A 15,335-nucleotide genomic window follows, 5' to 3' on the forward strand; every position below is an offset into this window, starting at 1 on the left:
ATTCCGATTCTAAATAATAAATCTAATCAGGAATTTCCTAATGAAAGTATTTAATGTGTACACAGTGTGCGATTTTGTCATTAACGTATCAGCGTGTGGTTAATTATTGATGCAGTCGTGTTGCTGTATTAGGAGCCAGGTGGAGTAACTGTTTCCTCAATCACCGGGATCTTTATTTACCTCCGTCACCAGAGATCACGGTGCGTATGGAAACTTTTTTGTGTCAGGACAGAGATCAATGAATAAAAAACAGTTTTGAGCTGTTTGTAGTTCTGAAACGTGCAGTAGAAATCCATCAGAGTCAACAGCTGTTATGATATTCTACTGCGTTCCGGATGATGTCGGTGTTCTCCACATCCGTCTCTCATTTACATGAGGGTAGTCGTAATGTTTTTGTTCCGTGTCATCCTGATCTGCACTGAGACAACAAACTGGCCGTCCTCAGTAAATCCAATTATCATTCCCAAACGCTGTTTGAACAGAACTTCTCTCTTTGTCGTTCAGCACCGCAGTTCTCGCAGCGGCATAGTAAATAACAATCAGAAAATCTCTGGATTTAGCCCAAGAGGCGACGTTAAAGCCATTAGATAAACATTAACCCAGTATTTCATGATTGTGCTGCTAGCGGTGTTGTCAATTTTGGAACTTTGTTTTAATAACGACGTGAAAGACAGACGAGTGAAAGTCCTGTTCATGCTGCATCCACTGCATTTCATAACGGAGTTTCCTGTATTTTTAGTTTGTTTCTTTTAGCTGATTTGTTGCTGCTGCTTGTGTAATTCTCAGTGGATTTCAGTCTCATTTCTCAATTTTACATGCCCGTAGTATAAAACTATGAATTGAACTTTGTTACTGATTTAGTGGTTTTATACGCCACAGGTCAAAACAGATGTCCGTAGAGCAAATGGCATTTAGGGATCTTTTAGTAGCCAACACGGTGCTGGGAACTGAGCGGTATTTTCTGCTGCTTTTTCCTGTTTATACTTATTTTCTATTTTTGCCCATGCAGTTTATATTGCTGTTGCGACTGTTTTGAATTGTGCGTTTGTCCATTGACAACAATGATGTGAGTCGTTGTCACCTTGGAGTCGTCTTCTAACTAAAGCCCGGTTGGAGAAATCAGATCCTTGGACACATTTAAGTATATGTAATATTTGCATCCTCACCGATAGAAATCTCGCTATGGTCTTGACTAACCTTGTGGGAAGATTAGTCAACGTAGGAGAACTCCCAGAGCACCGTGAGCCCCGAATGCTGATGTGTGGCAGCTGGATTTAAAATGCGCGATGACTGGAAAGAGCTGGACTAATCAAAGCCACGTGTACCAAGATGTGACAGCGAGAGGTAAAATATGGTGGAAACTGTCATTTTCTAAATGAACCATACGAACTCGGATAAAAAATCGATTCAGGAAATCCGTAGCAATATTTCACGCACTAGCACAAACATTAGATGGTTGGAAATAATCCGTTTTGTGAACTCAGTCACACATGAACTCAAGCAAACATGACAAAGACTTTGTGTTTGGTAAATGTCATCAGAGTTCTGTTCTCAATCTGCTCCTCTTAGAAAAGTTCAGGGCTCCAGAGCTCGTTTGAAAGCGGCTTTAGGAAATAAATCAGTGATATCGCTTCCTTTTGTCTACCTGTTTATGCTTCGGGGGTTTAAACAAAGTAAAAGAATGAAAGAACGTATCATTTCGGCGTAATCTTCCCCCTACTTGCTGCACGGTTGGTTTTCTTCTGACTTCAAACTTTCTAGGCGTTTATAGCATCTTCAGACAATTCAGCTTTCTTTTAAAGAAACAACATTATATTTCCGTTTAATGTTGCTGTGCTATAGTTTCTATTGGAATAAAAGTAAACATTTCTAGACTTTGTAAGTATGGTACTGCAGCATTAACTTCTCTAACCCAACTGCAGACTCCTACCGTAGTGTATGACCTTCTCCTGAGGATCTAGTCGCGCTCCATAGAAGAAGCAGCACAAGGTCCATCTATGGAATAAATGACGGTGTTTTTACTAGGATGTACTATAGACTTCCTTTCTGTGTCGCACTAACAGTTGGGTGTGAAACGAAAGCAAACTTTTATCTGCTGCTCTGCTGGTTATCAGCAATTGTGACAGTTTGAGACAGTGACCACCCAGATTATAGGGTTGGAATGAAGTCCAAAGCAAACACGAGCAAACTTTAATTGCTCCGCTTACAACCAGATCCTTTTTAGGTGTTGATTTCTTTTGTTGCGCGAGGTTGTTGTAAGTAGGCGTCTTGTAAAAAGACAAAAGCTAATTTGCTGAGAGAGGGGAAGCAAGAAGTGTACAATGTGCCACGAACTAAAATTGAAATCTTCATGAAATATCTATTCATGCGTGATGCAGCATCAATAAAATACCACCTAACAAAAATAAAAGTCTCCTTCCTTGTAAAATCCTCTGACCAGACACAACTCTGATTTTACCTGAAGCTTTATTCTTTGCACCATCATGGCCTTAATGCACTCGCGCTCTGCTCGGGTGCAGATTTTTATCTCGATCTATGAGGACATTTTGACAAAAGATGAAGCGGAACATGTTGTGGATTGCTATTTTTGTCTAGTTTGCTTCCAGTGCAGTGTTTTCCAAGTACCTTGCAGGAAAATGGTGGTGAAGTAGCCCATTCAGGCACCACCCAAAGTCTGTCCTAAGCTGTCCAGCTGGAACACGGCATCTGTGATTCATGTAAAAGTCCTACAGCTGTGACGCGTCCGAGCTGAAGCGCCTTTGAATATAGATCTAGCCACAACCACCATCAGTGAGTGAACAAAGCCAAAAACCTGATCCCGGGTCTGTCAGCAGCTTGCTTTGATGTGACTGCTGCATTGAACAGCAATCTGCTACACTAATACCACACTGAGCTTACCTCTGTCGTGCATCCATGTCCCGTTAATATTTCAACATGTGAGGAGACGTCAGCACGGGGGGAGAGAGGGGGGGGTGAGCTGTTTTAGGTTTCACAAACACTGTGGATGTTCAGGCCAGTGATGCCTTTTTATTACCAGAGACTTAAACCGGCACATGATGTTTTAACGTCTTGTTCTCGTTCAGGAGCAAAACAAACCATTTCAGCCACCGGATATGGACACAGAACACGGTTGTCCCTGTAACACCCTGGTTATTACGCTTTAGCGGTGGGTTGCTCGTATTATTCCTTTTCACTTTTTGCCTTCTCCCAGATCACATGCCATCTGGAAGTGTGACAGAAAACAGGAATTTCAAATGCTATGTGCTGCCTATAACTGCGGACCGCGGTCTGCAGCTGCAGGTCCAGTGTTTATATTACCTATTTCACTCCCGCTGAGCGAACATGGGTGAATGAAATCGGTATAAAACACGCCTCGGGGACTCTGCTGTGTCTAATGTAGCAGAGGCCGTGACAGACAGGTGGTCAGAGCCGCCGAGAACTGGAGCAGGACCAAGTGTGGGTCTGCGAACGTGAGCCGGAGCAGCAGCAGCAGTGTCTGTTTAGCCGCGTCGGCGGAGCACAGGTGTGCCCTGAGATTAAATTAAAATCCATACCAAACTGGTTAGACGACATGAGCCGTTTCTTCAAATGAGCGTTCTCAAGAACAGCGGCTAAATTTAGATTAATAATGCAAAGGTCTGTAGCGTCCTGCGGTTGTAATACTAACCCAGCAAAGATGAGTCTAAGGGTGTAAGGGTTGACCAATTTAATAATAATTATAATAATAATCAAACACTCTGAATTTTTCATTATCAGCCAGTCTGAGTTCCTAAATAAACAAAACTCCCTCTCCTGGAGGTTCGTTAATGCTTTTCTTGTCCTCCAAATTTTCACCTACGTCGTGTGTGCACAGTTATTAAAACTGTCAAAGCTGATGCGGTTGGGAAAGAGGAAGTCGTACCAGTTAACCTGCGTTATCTTATCCAAAAACGGGCTCGTCACCCAACCTCCACATACCCTGCAGGCCTCTCTAAATTTCTGTCTGACAGTTTTTCCGGAGTAAAGTGCTGTCACTCAGCAGGCATGTGTGGTTCCTCCTCCTCCTCCTCTTCTTCTTCTTCTTCTTCTTCTTAGATTTTTTTTGGCAGCTTCGACACTAGCCAACCACCGTTAAAACAGAAGAGAAAGAAGAAGTGGTTTTGGTTTATGGCAGAGCTGGAATAATTAACCACAGAAACTCGGCCTTGCCCGATACCAACAACCCTAAAAATAAATTCTATTGATCCCATGTGGGCAAATTCTTCCTCTGCATGTGACTCATCCATTTGTTGGCTGGGAGCAGTTGGCCGCCACCCGTGCAGTTTGTCGGTGAGGTGCTTGCTCAGGACTCAGGGTGCCTCAGACTTAACCAAAGACACAGGTGGGACGCAAACCTATGACCCTTAGATCCCAGAAATGCTTCTCTAACCACTGCTCTACGGCTCATCAGATAATCAAAAGGTCTCCATCAAACTTCTCAGCAGAAAATGGAGGACGCGTTTTATTTTTTTAGTGTCTGGCATTTTTCCCGTGCATCATTAGGGCTCCATTCTGCCAACTCATTAAGTATTGAGGGCATCAGAGCATTTGAGCTTAATTAGAACATTACTTAAAAAAATCCTCATCATGGTAATTACCTCAAAGTTGCCAATGTCTGAGTGGAGAAGCTCGGGCGAATTTGCTCTGCTTCTCTGTTGGACACTGAAGCCGCCATGGAAACATGACACATCAGTTCAGTGATTATAGTGGATGTTGCTGGACATACGCTGTAGTTGTGTTTGCTCAAACATCCTCCTGTACGTGGAGAAGAGGTCGAGGACGCCTCATGTGATTTGCAGTGACAGAAAGGTCTTTACTCCACAGTGGAGGTAGATTCTCGCCCTCCTGCTGTGGGTTCATTTAACACCTGTGAGGCCCGTGTGTGTGTGTGTGTGTTAGGGTTCGCACATGCTGATTTAATATTCATTAGCACATTAGCACAAACACTTTTGCGTTACCTTATACATGAGAGCTTGTTTTAGATTTCAGTAAAGCGGATGTTTTATGCACACGAGCGCTCATCACACCACCTTCATGCCAAGAAACAGAAGCAGAAATGTGACTTTCGCCTGCAGAAAGATGACGATGGTTCGGGGTGAATAAGAAGAACTGATGGATTAACTTTGCCTCGAAAGGCTTGTGTTGCATGGATTAAAATTTGAACTGAATTGAACTTGCTATTATGCAATATTGTACCTTCTGTTTATGCTGCTTGTGTGAAGGATTAATTAAGCAATTAGGTGATCGTTAGGGATCAAACTGAATTTTTTCTCCTCTCTGCTATCCAGTCAGTTGATCTTCTGACAGGTGCAGCCCTTATCTTTATCTGGATATCTGGAGTCACTCCTATAATGTTTCCAAATGTTTGTTTTTTTTATTTTATCATGTATGCTCGGCTCACATTGTGTGTGTCTCTCTCTCTGCCTCAGATATCTGGAGTCTCGGTGTGATCTTGTTCATGTTGGTATGTGGGCAGCCACCTTTCCAGGAAGCCAACGACAGTGAGACCCTCACCATGATCATGGACTGTAAATACACTGTACCGGCCCACGTCTCCGGCGCCTGCAAAGAGTGAGTCACGCAATAAGACAAGCAATAAAGACTTGATTCCAATATACGGCTCAAACTTGCGCCGCTTGATTTCTCGAGTGTTCCCCCGGCGTCGCCCCGTTCTCTGCTTTCCCCATTCACCACTGAATGTGTCCACAGAACAGTTGCTCTATACCACTTGTGCCTCTCCGTCTGTGTCCGACTTGTTGTTGACACACTGTACATGTGGTCTGGAGCGCAGCCAGTCCCATTAAGCCGACACGGCCTGCAGCGGGAGGTATTGACCTGTAATGAAAGAGCTGTTAGGTTGCACCAGAGGCCTGATTACAGTACAGCTATGCCACACTGTGCAGCGCGTGCCATTCTGCCACCTTTTTACTTTTGAATATCTCATAACACGAAAAGGGTTATTTCGCATTTACGGTCAAGATGGAGGAGTCTATATTGACAAAATGTGTCTCTGGGCAATAATGAGTCATAGCTCATGAGAAAACTGAAAAGCAATTTCCTGCAAAAAAAAAAAAAAAAAACATGCAATGCACCGTCTCATCATCACTGGCTGCATGGAATCCCTGACTCACCGCGTTGCAGTCAGTGTTTCAGACAAATAAACAGCCTTCTGCTCATTTTTGTTAAATGCCATAGCTAATTGTGGAGCATATTTAATCACATTTCTGACTCAAGCTCCCCCCAAAAAAAAGACAATATAGCAAAACAACAGGGTTCAGTCCTGAGTTCACCCACAGCTCAGTCCCTAAAAGTACAGAATGTTCTATTAAACAACTATAAGCTAAAAAACTATCAACACAAGCCGGAGCTTTGTTGCAAGTCCAGTTTTACTCTATCTGCATAAAACAATCTGCTTACAACTTAAATGAACTGGAAAGCAGCGCTGCCACGCTAGCGATGAACATCACGATTAGCATCTGCTCCTTGGTCTCTGTTGAGTTGTTTTCTTATAAAAATAAAGACGACTCCCAAGCTCTGACCACCAACAACGATCAGACTAAATTCACTGTAATAGTCCAAATACTCAGGTACATTAAAAAACAGTATTAAAAACAATTCATATTGTGCATGAAATATCTGCACGTAGAGTAAGATCATGAGTTGTTTTTTTGTTTTTTTCAGTTAATAAGTTGTCTTAACACTAAATCCAATATTAGCATCATTACATTAATTTTGTGATTTAGCAACAATTAGCAGCAGCCTGTGCATAAACTGTTGAGACGTGGCATTCTATGGGAGAATGTGTGCAAGACTAAATAAAGTATTATACAATTTAACTGTACTAGCTAGCTCTTTTAAGTTGAGTTAGTTCACGATACATCTGAGAGGGAGAGATGCTTTTTGGAGTGATAGGAAAATATAGTATCCATAATATAGGAAACCCTGGATACTGGTTGTATTACTTTGGTCCGTAGAATAAAAAATATTAACAACGATGTCTCTCAGACATCTGGGTCTCTTAATCTCTTACTTTTGACAGTTAGTTGAGGGCTTTCTTAGTCAACGTTGACATGCATCAACATATTCCACACAAATCAACACATGTACGTAGTCAACGTCATCAGTGACCGCGACAAGACCTTGTTTCTATCACTAACTCTGGTGTTTAAGACTAACACTGTAAAAACTAGTATTAGTGATCAGGAGATAGAAGTTGTTAAAGAGTACAAGTATTTAGGATTCATTATTGTATTTCCTCAGGACGCTGACCAAGTTTAATGTGGATAAGACCCTGATGACCCTTTTCTATAGGTCCTTTGTTGAGTCATTTATCACCTTCTCCTTAATCTCCTGATATGGGTCAACACTGTGAAACCAAAAAAAACTCACTTTCCAAGTTCATTAACGTGAGCAGCAGCTGCACCACAGGTCCTGAGCAGAAAGGCCTGGAGGAACTTCATCAGAATCAGTCGTTAGGAAGAATCTCTGCAGTCAGATCGACTAGTTCTCATCCCTCAAAGGCTGAATTTCAGATGTTGCCATCTGGACCACGTTTTGAACTCGCACAATTCAGAACCAACAGATGTGAACACTCCTACGTACCTGCAGCTTTTCTACTTCTTCATTCCACGAAGAACCCCACCACCAACGGCCAGCAAATAATTTTGGATGTGCTGGGCCTCATGCGGTTGTGTTGATCTGCAGTGTAGATGGTGGATGGTCCTGGATCACAGCAGTAGCTGCACTGATTCATTCCAGGCCATGCAAACCAATTTTCTGCAGTAGCTGGCAGAGATTAAAAACCCTCAAAGCAGTTTGAGCGTCTCATGTGCTGAGAACGTTTTAACAGTGCACATACACATGTTCCACCTTGAAAACAAGCCCAACAGCTAGAATATAGATCAGCAGCTGCATAATTAATCATTGTTATAATTAAACTCGAAGCAGTATTATTAGATTTAAAAACACAAACAATGCATTGATTATAAAAGACATTGACACACATCCTGTTCTCAAAAGGGGATGGTTAATATCCTCATAAGGGAAACACAATCCCACTTTAAATAAACCCGATCGTCAATCTGGACTGACGCACTGTGTGAGGTGAACAACTGCCCCCCTAAAATAAGAAGCCTTTGTTACTGCAGTTAGACGACCACGCACGTCTGCCTTGACACAATGGGTAATAAGTGGGTTTCGTGGACGTGAGCGACGGCATCACTTTGCTCAACACGTTGTGAAGGCCAATTCTGTATTTCCACACTCCCGCTGCACAACAGAGTATTTTTAGACACAGGAAATAAATGCTTATCTCCTCTGAGTCAAAGGAGAGGGAGAGAGAGATCTGACTAGATTGAAAGTGCTAAGCTGAAGCAGCTGTGAGCAATCTGATGGGCTTTGATTTCAGGGCAGAAGAGCGTGTTTGTTGCGTGCTCGGGCGTATATTTTTACCATGGCACTCGCTGGTGAATTATCCGCGCATTTCACAATTTATGGTTTTCTAAACAGGCTTCGTTGTGGCTCTAGTGATTCGTCTTACCGCACTTCAGGGCAGACGATTCTCTCAACGTCTCCCGTTGGCTACACTGTTGAGCAAAACCCAGGGATTTGCAGCCAAATGCCAGAGGAGATTATCATTAATTGCCAATGAGGCAGCTACAGAAAATAAATTGCAAACAGGTTGTAATGTAAGACTGGAGCGTTTCGCGTTTTCGCTAAAAAAGTGCTGGAGTGGGTGGGGTGAATCTGCAAAATACCTTAAAATACCACTTGCCGTGCGTCACTCCTCTGCTTTGTTTCCCACATTTCCTGCCTCTCTGCGCTGATTCTATTGAAACGGTGCATGCAAAATACCTAAAACATATATGGCTGATTTCATTTGTATGACTGACTTTAAAGTAACACTGTAGTTTCTAGTAACAAACATAATTACAAAATCTAAAACGTGATTCATGTTGCTGCCCGCAGTCTTTATCAGTGCATCCATTGCAACATTATACTTCCTGTTTCTTCTTGCATTTGTTCACTCAAGCGTAGACATGTCATCATCATCTCTCCCCCAACAAAAAATGATGTTAATAAGAACATACACTCCAATGTATTCTCATTATAAATATGTTACTTCATTCTTCCTTTAATCTTTTCTTATAATTGGCTGCATCTTATATTTATAAGATCTGGATACTGAATTAAATTGTGAGTGGAAAAATACAAGATGAGTTTTATATGACGTGTTTATGATCCTAATCCATTCATCAGTACATCAGTCATCAATCTTTTTTCTCCTGTGTCAAGAACCGTCCAAAGTGCAGATTTTCTGCCTGATATTTGTATGAATTTCAAATCTTAAATTGTTCCACTTAATAACTTTCGATCCTCAAAAATGACTTGAGTCTATTTTTTAACTGTATTTATTTGTGCATGGACACACATCACATATATATATATATCATGCAAATACCAGTAAGATACATCTTATTGAAGGAAAATGATTCAAGTGTCCAGTTAGTATAGGAATTCCACTTTGAACTGTGTGGACTTGAACTGTGTGAACTGAAAATACATTTCATTGTTTAGATGCTAATATGTTTAATTAAAAAGGGGCCTGGTTTAAACACAGAGGAAACACGTGTTGCTTCGCCTGCTCTCTGTGGGACTTGTAACTAATTGGGAGAGACTAGGCTGCTCCCGTCTCGTGGTTGGAGGCTGTGAAATGGGGAATATGACTGAAAAGTGGAGAAGGGGAGAGTCATCAAACGCACTGACGTGTGTGTCATAGGGGTAGAAGCCGTATTAGTGTCGGAGAGTGGGGAATAAAAAGCTTCCATTACTCGTCAAATTCCTGACCAGTTATTGGTGACTTTTATGGGAAACCAGCAGCTCCAGAGATGTCGATGGTATATCCAGACGTTATAATCATTCTTTGACTCAGACATTATTTTAAAGTGGCAAAAACTAATATTATCTAGAGCAAAGTGCAAATCGACCCCATTGTTCGACTTCCTTAAGTTTCTTAACTGGCAAACGTCCAGGTCCAAACTACTTTTATATTTTCACACTATTACTGTGGCATTTTTGAGTTTGTGTGCAGGGTGTTGTTAAAAGAGGAGGTGGTTATTTAGCTTAAGGCTGAGCTATTTTATATTATATATTATATTATATAGGACCCACGGAAAGCAGCAGAAGAAAAGAAAGAGACGCAAAGATTCTGATTCTCTTTAAGTTTTGCTTTTAATTTGATTCTTTTGGGTTTTACTGCGAGTCTGCACCTGTTGTGATTTTGAGGAACTTCTCTTTTACATTAACAATATCCCAGGTTGTGTTTTTAGCTTGTCTTTGTGCCAGTTCCCTGGATCAGCACAGTCCTCTGAATTTCTGAGTTTTCACTCTGCTGCTTTTCTTTTCTTTGTGCGCGCGGGTGCGTGTCTCTTTCTGCTCTCTATTCCCCGTCGACTCACCAAAATGCGTTTACACGCCTCAATTAATTAATTATTCACCAGCTCGCTCTCCCCATCCGTCACCCGTCCTCTTTTCCCGAGCTTTGTTTTGTTTTTGTCACCCCCTTGATTTTAATTTCTGGGGATTAGACTCAAAACAGTGCTCGTTTCACACGCCTGTCATCCCTCCACCGCCACAGCCGCCGATTTTTATTTCTTTTATTTTGTCTGTCTCACAGAACGACGTGTGAACGGCCGTCGTCTGAAGTGTGTCTACGGGCCACGGGATAGAGGTTCAGACAGTTCCCTGTTGCTGATTTACAGTTTAAATCTGGGAGAGCACTGGAAATATCGATGCCTATTTTGACGCTGATTTTTTCCCTTGCAGCCCCTTTCACACTCTAACACTTTCTCTGGCTCGTGGGTTGGTGGCATCTCTCAAGCACGCCTCCCTCGGGGGATGTGGGGACGAGCTGTTATACATTAGTTTGAATATGTGTAACCGGTAGAAAGAGAAAATATAAGAGGCAAGGCAGCCTTGTGTGACTGCGAGTACTTTAAAGCGTGACTCTAGAGATCCCGAGAGAGAGCGATGGGACGAGACAACACAACCATTTGTAGTCTACAAGTCAAGTGCTGGTTAGAGTGCTACGCGCTGTGTAGTTCAACAGGGTTCAACGGGGCATTCTTGTTGCTTGTGTGTTTTGTGTGAGACACTTTCTACAAATAGATGAACTAGAAGCAACTTGGGAGTTATACACATAGTGGGAAAAACGTAAAACATTTTCTATTAGCTAAGTAGCATAGCACCAGGGCTCCCCGATATATATTCTGCCCTATTTCAAAGTCATTCAGATACATGTACTCTGTCTACTTTTTGCTATTATGCAGGGTTAAAAAGTCTAAAAAGTCTTAAAAGTCTCTAATATTTGAGAGTCCAAAATTAAGGCCTTAAAAAGTCTTAAATATGAGCATAATTTGCATTGTAGGTCTTAAATCCTTACGTCCATTTATCACCTCTCCTCTAGCCCTTCCTTATTTTTTATTTCATGTAGGTCTTAAATTGGACCCACAATGATCTTAAAAAGTCCTAAATTTCACTTGTTCAGACCTGCAGAAACCCTCTTACAGCCCTTCGCTCTGTGCTGTGGTCTGTTTGTTTTGCATATTACATGAAGTAGTAGAAACAGGACAATATCAACAGTGAGGTTCTCACTGTCTCTTGTGACGTGTGTATAAAGTCGTGTTTGCATAGAGCACAATTCATACCCAGATTAGTACATGTGTCATTAAAAATCTTTCAAAAGTGTTAAAGCACCTGATCTGAGTCCACTTTGGTACTGGTGTCAGAAACACACAACAGTTTAACAGGTTTAATTTTGGCCTTTGAGAATTAATAACTCTAGTTATTTTAACCAATAAAAGGCTCTAGTGGCTAAGCTAACTCAATGTTTTGAACACTGCCAATGATAAAGACAGACTGTTGCATCTGTGCAATATTGTTTTCTCTGGCTTGTACAGCAATATCTCCAACAGGAGAGCCAGATGTCGTAATAACGAGCAGCAATATGACTCTGGCAGACCGGGCCGAACAAAGCGGTGCGCACGCGAAAGAAAGGATTATGTTTTGATCAGCTTTACGTTCGCCTATTTCGAGTCATTTAACTCAGATCAGCCTTAATACAAATACGTGGAAATGGCTTGGGTGTAGTGCTGATGGATGCTGCACTCTCATTGTAATCAAGACATGTACTTGCACAATAAAACCTCTCAAGGAGCCGCCTGAAACCCAACGTTGGCTGCAAGATTTTTAAAGCTGACCATCATGTGATGAAAGTCGAGTCGACGCAGACTAGTCGCTGATGACGTCACTAATAAAGACACGGTAGAAAGTAATGCTTTGCATGGATAAATATATATTCTTGACATTTAAACATATGCAGAGACAGCTCATGTGCTACTTACAGATATGTATAGCCTGTATAAAAACAGGCTGCAACTATTTAACAGTTCTCCACAGCGCGTTATAAGATGGGATGGCCTAGCCAGCTTTGATGCATAATCAAGAATGCATCTGGTTAACATATGCATACATCTGTGTGTGTGTGTGTGTGTGTGTGGTTATCGGACCAGCTCAGCGGTGCGGTGTTGGATGTCAGCGAGCATGCAGTGTGCAGATAGTTGGGACAGTCTATTTCCCCTCCTACTGCTGCTGCTGGTTGTGGTCCTCAGGGAGCCTGGCTAGCTCTGACTAATCCCCAGCATGACTGACAGACAGGAGAGCACTGCTGTCCCCAGCCTGTTAGCCTGTAGCTTCTATCTCCATGGTCTGCTCGCACTTTGCCACAAATACCCTTGAGGATTAGATCAAGTCGGAAAAAACGAATTCAGCGACGCCTTCATACATCCAAAGATTTCTCAGCTTTGCTCCACATGTGTGAAAGTGTGCATGCGGTGGTCATCAGCCCTATGGCCGTAAAGTAAACGTTAATATTCAGTTTCGGTGTTGCACATATCTCATATTATTTATTTTTTCAGTTTGTAAGTCTGCGGCATCAAGTCCATATTTGTCGTCTTTACAACACAGATGACAAAGATGGCTCACATCTGGATGCGCAGTGCTCTTCTCCGTAGGTTCTGTATCCCGCCTAATCCCGTTAAACTGCTATCCCAGCTTTCAACTGTGTCATTTGTAAGCTGCCAGATGACCAGCTGTGGTTGTCATATGCAGAAGTTGAGTCAGACGACTCTGCAGTTGTGGGGCGTATCAGGGATGAACAAGAACCCAGTGAACTACTTTGTCTTGTGGTGCGAAGCGAACCACCTTTGGCTCAGTAGAGCTAAAAACAAAGAGATGGTGGTGGATGTCTGGAGGTCTGGGCTCCACCTGCAGCCTGTAACCATGAACGGGGAGTGTTTAGAGGTGGTTCAGACCTATAAGTACCTGGGTCTACGTCTAGATCACAAATCATTTGTCCCTCAGGCCATAAGACTCTACAATCCATCCATCCATCCATCCATCCATCCATCCATGCATCCATGCCTTGTGTCCAACTAAGCGGGTCAGACAGTTCTGAGACAACGGAGCTGAAAATGTTGGAATGGTTGCACAGAGGAAGCGTCCAGCCAGGATGCAAATTTAGAAAGCCTCATGCAAATGACTTTCATGGCTGCAGAATGTGTTGACAGACTTCTCTTCATTTTTAGTATTAACTGAGACAGATGGTGTACACGAAAACAGCTGCTTACAAGTAAATGCACTGTCATAAAGTAAGACAGAGACACTTACTCTAATACGGCCTCCCTGTTAGAGGTAAACATCGTTGTTGTTATTTGTAAAAATGTACATTTATTCCTCTACTGAGATAATTAAACTATATGACGGCCTGCATCCATCAAAGAATAGCATCATTTCCACAGTAGCATCCATAACGACAACAACCATGTCCTACGCTGTCACTTCTGTATAGTAGTCTGTTAAACAGCTGTACATTTTGTTTCATGAGTTACAATCCTTTAGATCTTTTTAAAAATAGTCTGTTGGATTTTTTTGATCGATTGATGTTCTCATTGACATTTAAGTAGAGAATTCAGTTCTGGAGGATCCAGAATATTTATTAAATTAACACGAATGCTGCAATTTGCCGCATCGTCTCATTCCAGATGTGAAGGAAGTAGTAACTAAAAACATATTCAAGCAGTGAGCTGAGCTCTCGAGTCAAACCGCTCGCATATCAGCTGCTCTGACAACATTATCCTGATGGGTCTGTTTTCCCTCAGGCAGGAGGGGCAGGTGAGGAAGCAGGTGGAGACCCCTTAGCACCTGGGAAGAAGTCACCCGGTACTAATAATGTGCCGTAATGCAGATGGAGTATTCAAAGGCCCAACAGCAACACCTATTTCTAAAGTCTAAGTCACACTGCTCTCGCTCTGAACATAACATCTGTGTAGAGCTCATAACTCTCCAGTTACTCAGGGTGAGTTCTGATGAATCATTAATCAAGCTACCAAATAAACCTCCACCAACCACAACTTAAAAGTCCATTCAGTCCTGATGGAGACGACGTCCCTTCATCACTCTTCATGTCCTCTTTCTCTTATTAATGGTGCTCTAACAGCGTATTATCATTCAGAGGCTCCAGTCTCAAGGTGTGAATGGTGGTGAATCTCCTCGGGGACAGATGTTAGGACCGTGTTGTAGATTGATGGCAGATTATATCTCAGTCCACCTCCACTGTCCAGAGAATGAGTTTCCCGTTTGGCGTAGATGGCTTCCTTTACTCCCGTTGCAAACCATCAGTCTTCTCTGGATAAAAATGTGGACGTGTTTATCTTCAAAGGAGTGTCCTTTGTCCTTCAAGTGTAGGTGGACCGCTGAATCATTTCCTGAGGCTCTCCTTTGTTGAGCCGTGCGTTTGTGGATGGGGTTGTTTTCTACAAGCCTGCGCACACTCGCTTCACTGAACAGCAGAAACTACACTGCTCTGAGTGTTGTGTTGAACGAGTTTCTGCCTCAGTTTCTTCATGGGTTTGACAAAAAAAACAGCTGTTTCTCTCCCCCCATCCTCACTCTCCTTTCCTTCTTTCTTCAGTTTGATAGATCGAATGCTTCAGAGGGACCCCAAGCGGCGAGCGTCCCTGGAGGAGATCGAGAGCCATGCCTGGCTGCAGGGGGTCGACCCGTCTCCAGCCACCAAGTACAACACTCCTCTGGTCTCGCACAAGAACCTGTCGGAGGAGGAACACAACAGCATCATCCAGCGCATGGTGCTGGGAGACATAGCCGACCGGGAGGCCATAGTCGAGTGAGTTGTGCTCGTTTTGTGTCTTTCGCTCTGATGCCTTAATTAGTGTAGAGGTATGATAATAGATGCATCATAC

At 42.6% G+C, this 15,335-nt stretch overlaps 1 protein-coding gene across 1 annotated transcript in view; it reads left to right on the forward strand.

Moving 5' to 3' along the window:
* Positions 1-15,335, forward strand: part of snrka (SNF related kinase a) — a 47,205-nt gene that overhangs the window by 19,010 nt on the left and 12,860 nt on the right. The window contains exons 3-4 of the mRNA XM_047599711.1: positions 5,448-5,589; positions 15,047-15,259. Coding sequence (XP_047455667.1) covers positions 5,448-5,589; positions 15,047-15,259 — 355 coding nt within the window. The remainder of the gene's footprint in view (positions 1-5,447; positions 5,590-15,046; positions 15,260-15,335) is intronic.

This window comes from Mugil cephalus, chromosome 11 (genome assembly GCF_022458985.1).
Source record: "Mugil cephalus isolate CIBA_MC_2020 chromosome 11, CIBA_Mcephalus_1.1, whole genome shotgun sequence".
Taxonomy (NCBI): Eukaryota; Metazoa; Chordata; class Actinopteri; order Mugiliformes; family Mugilidae; genus Mugil; species Mugil cephalus.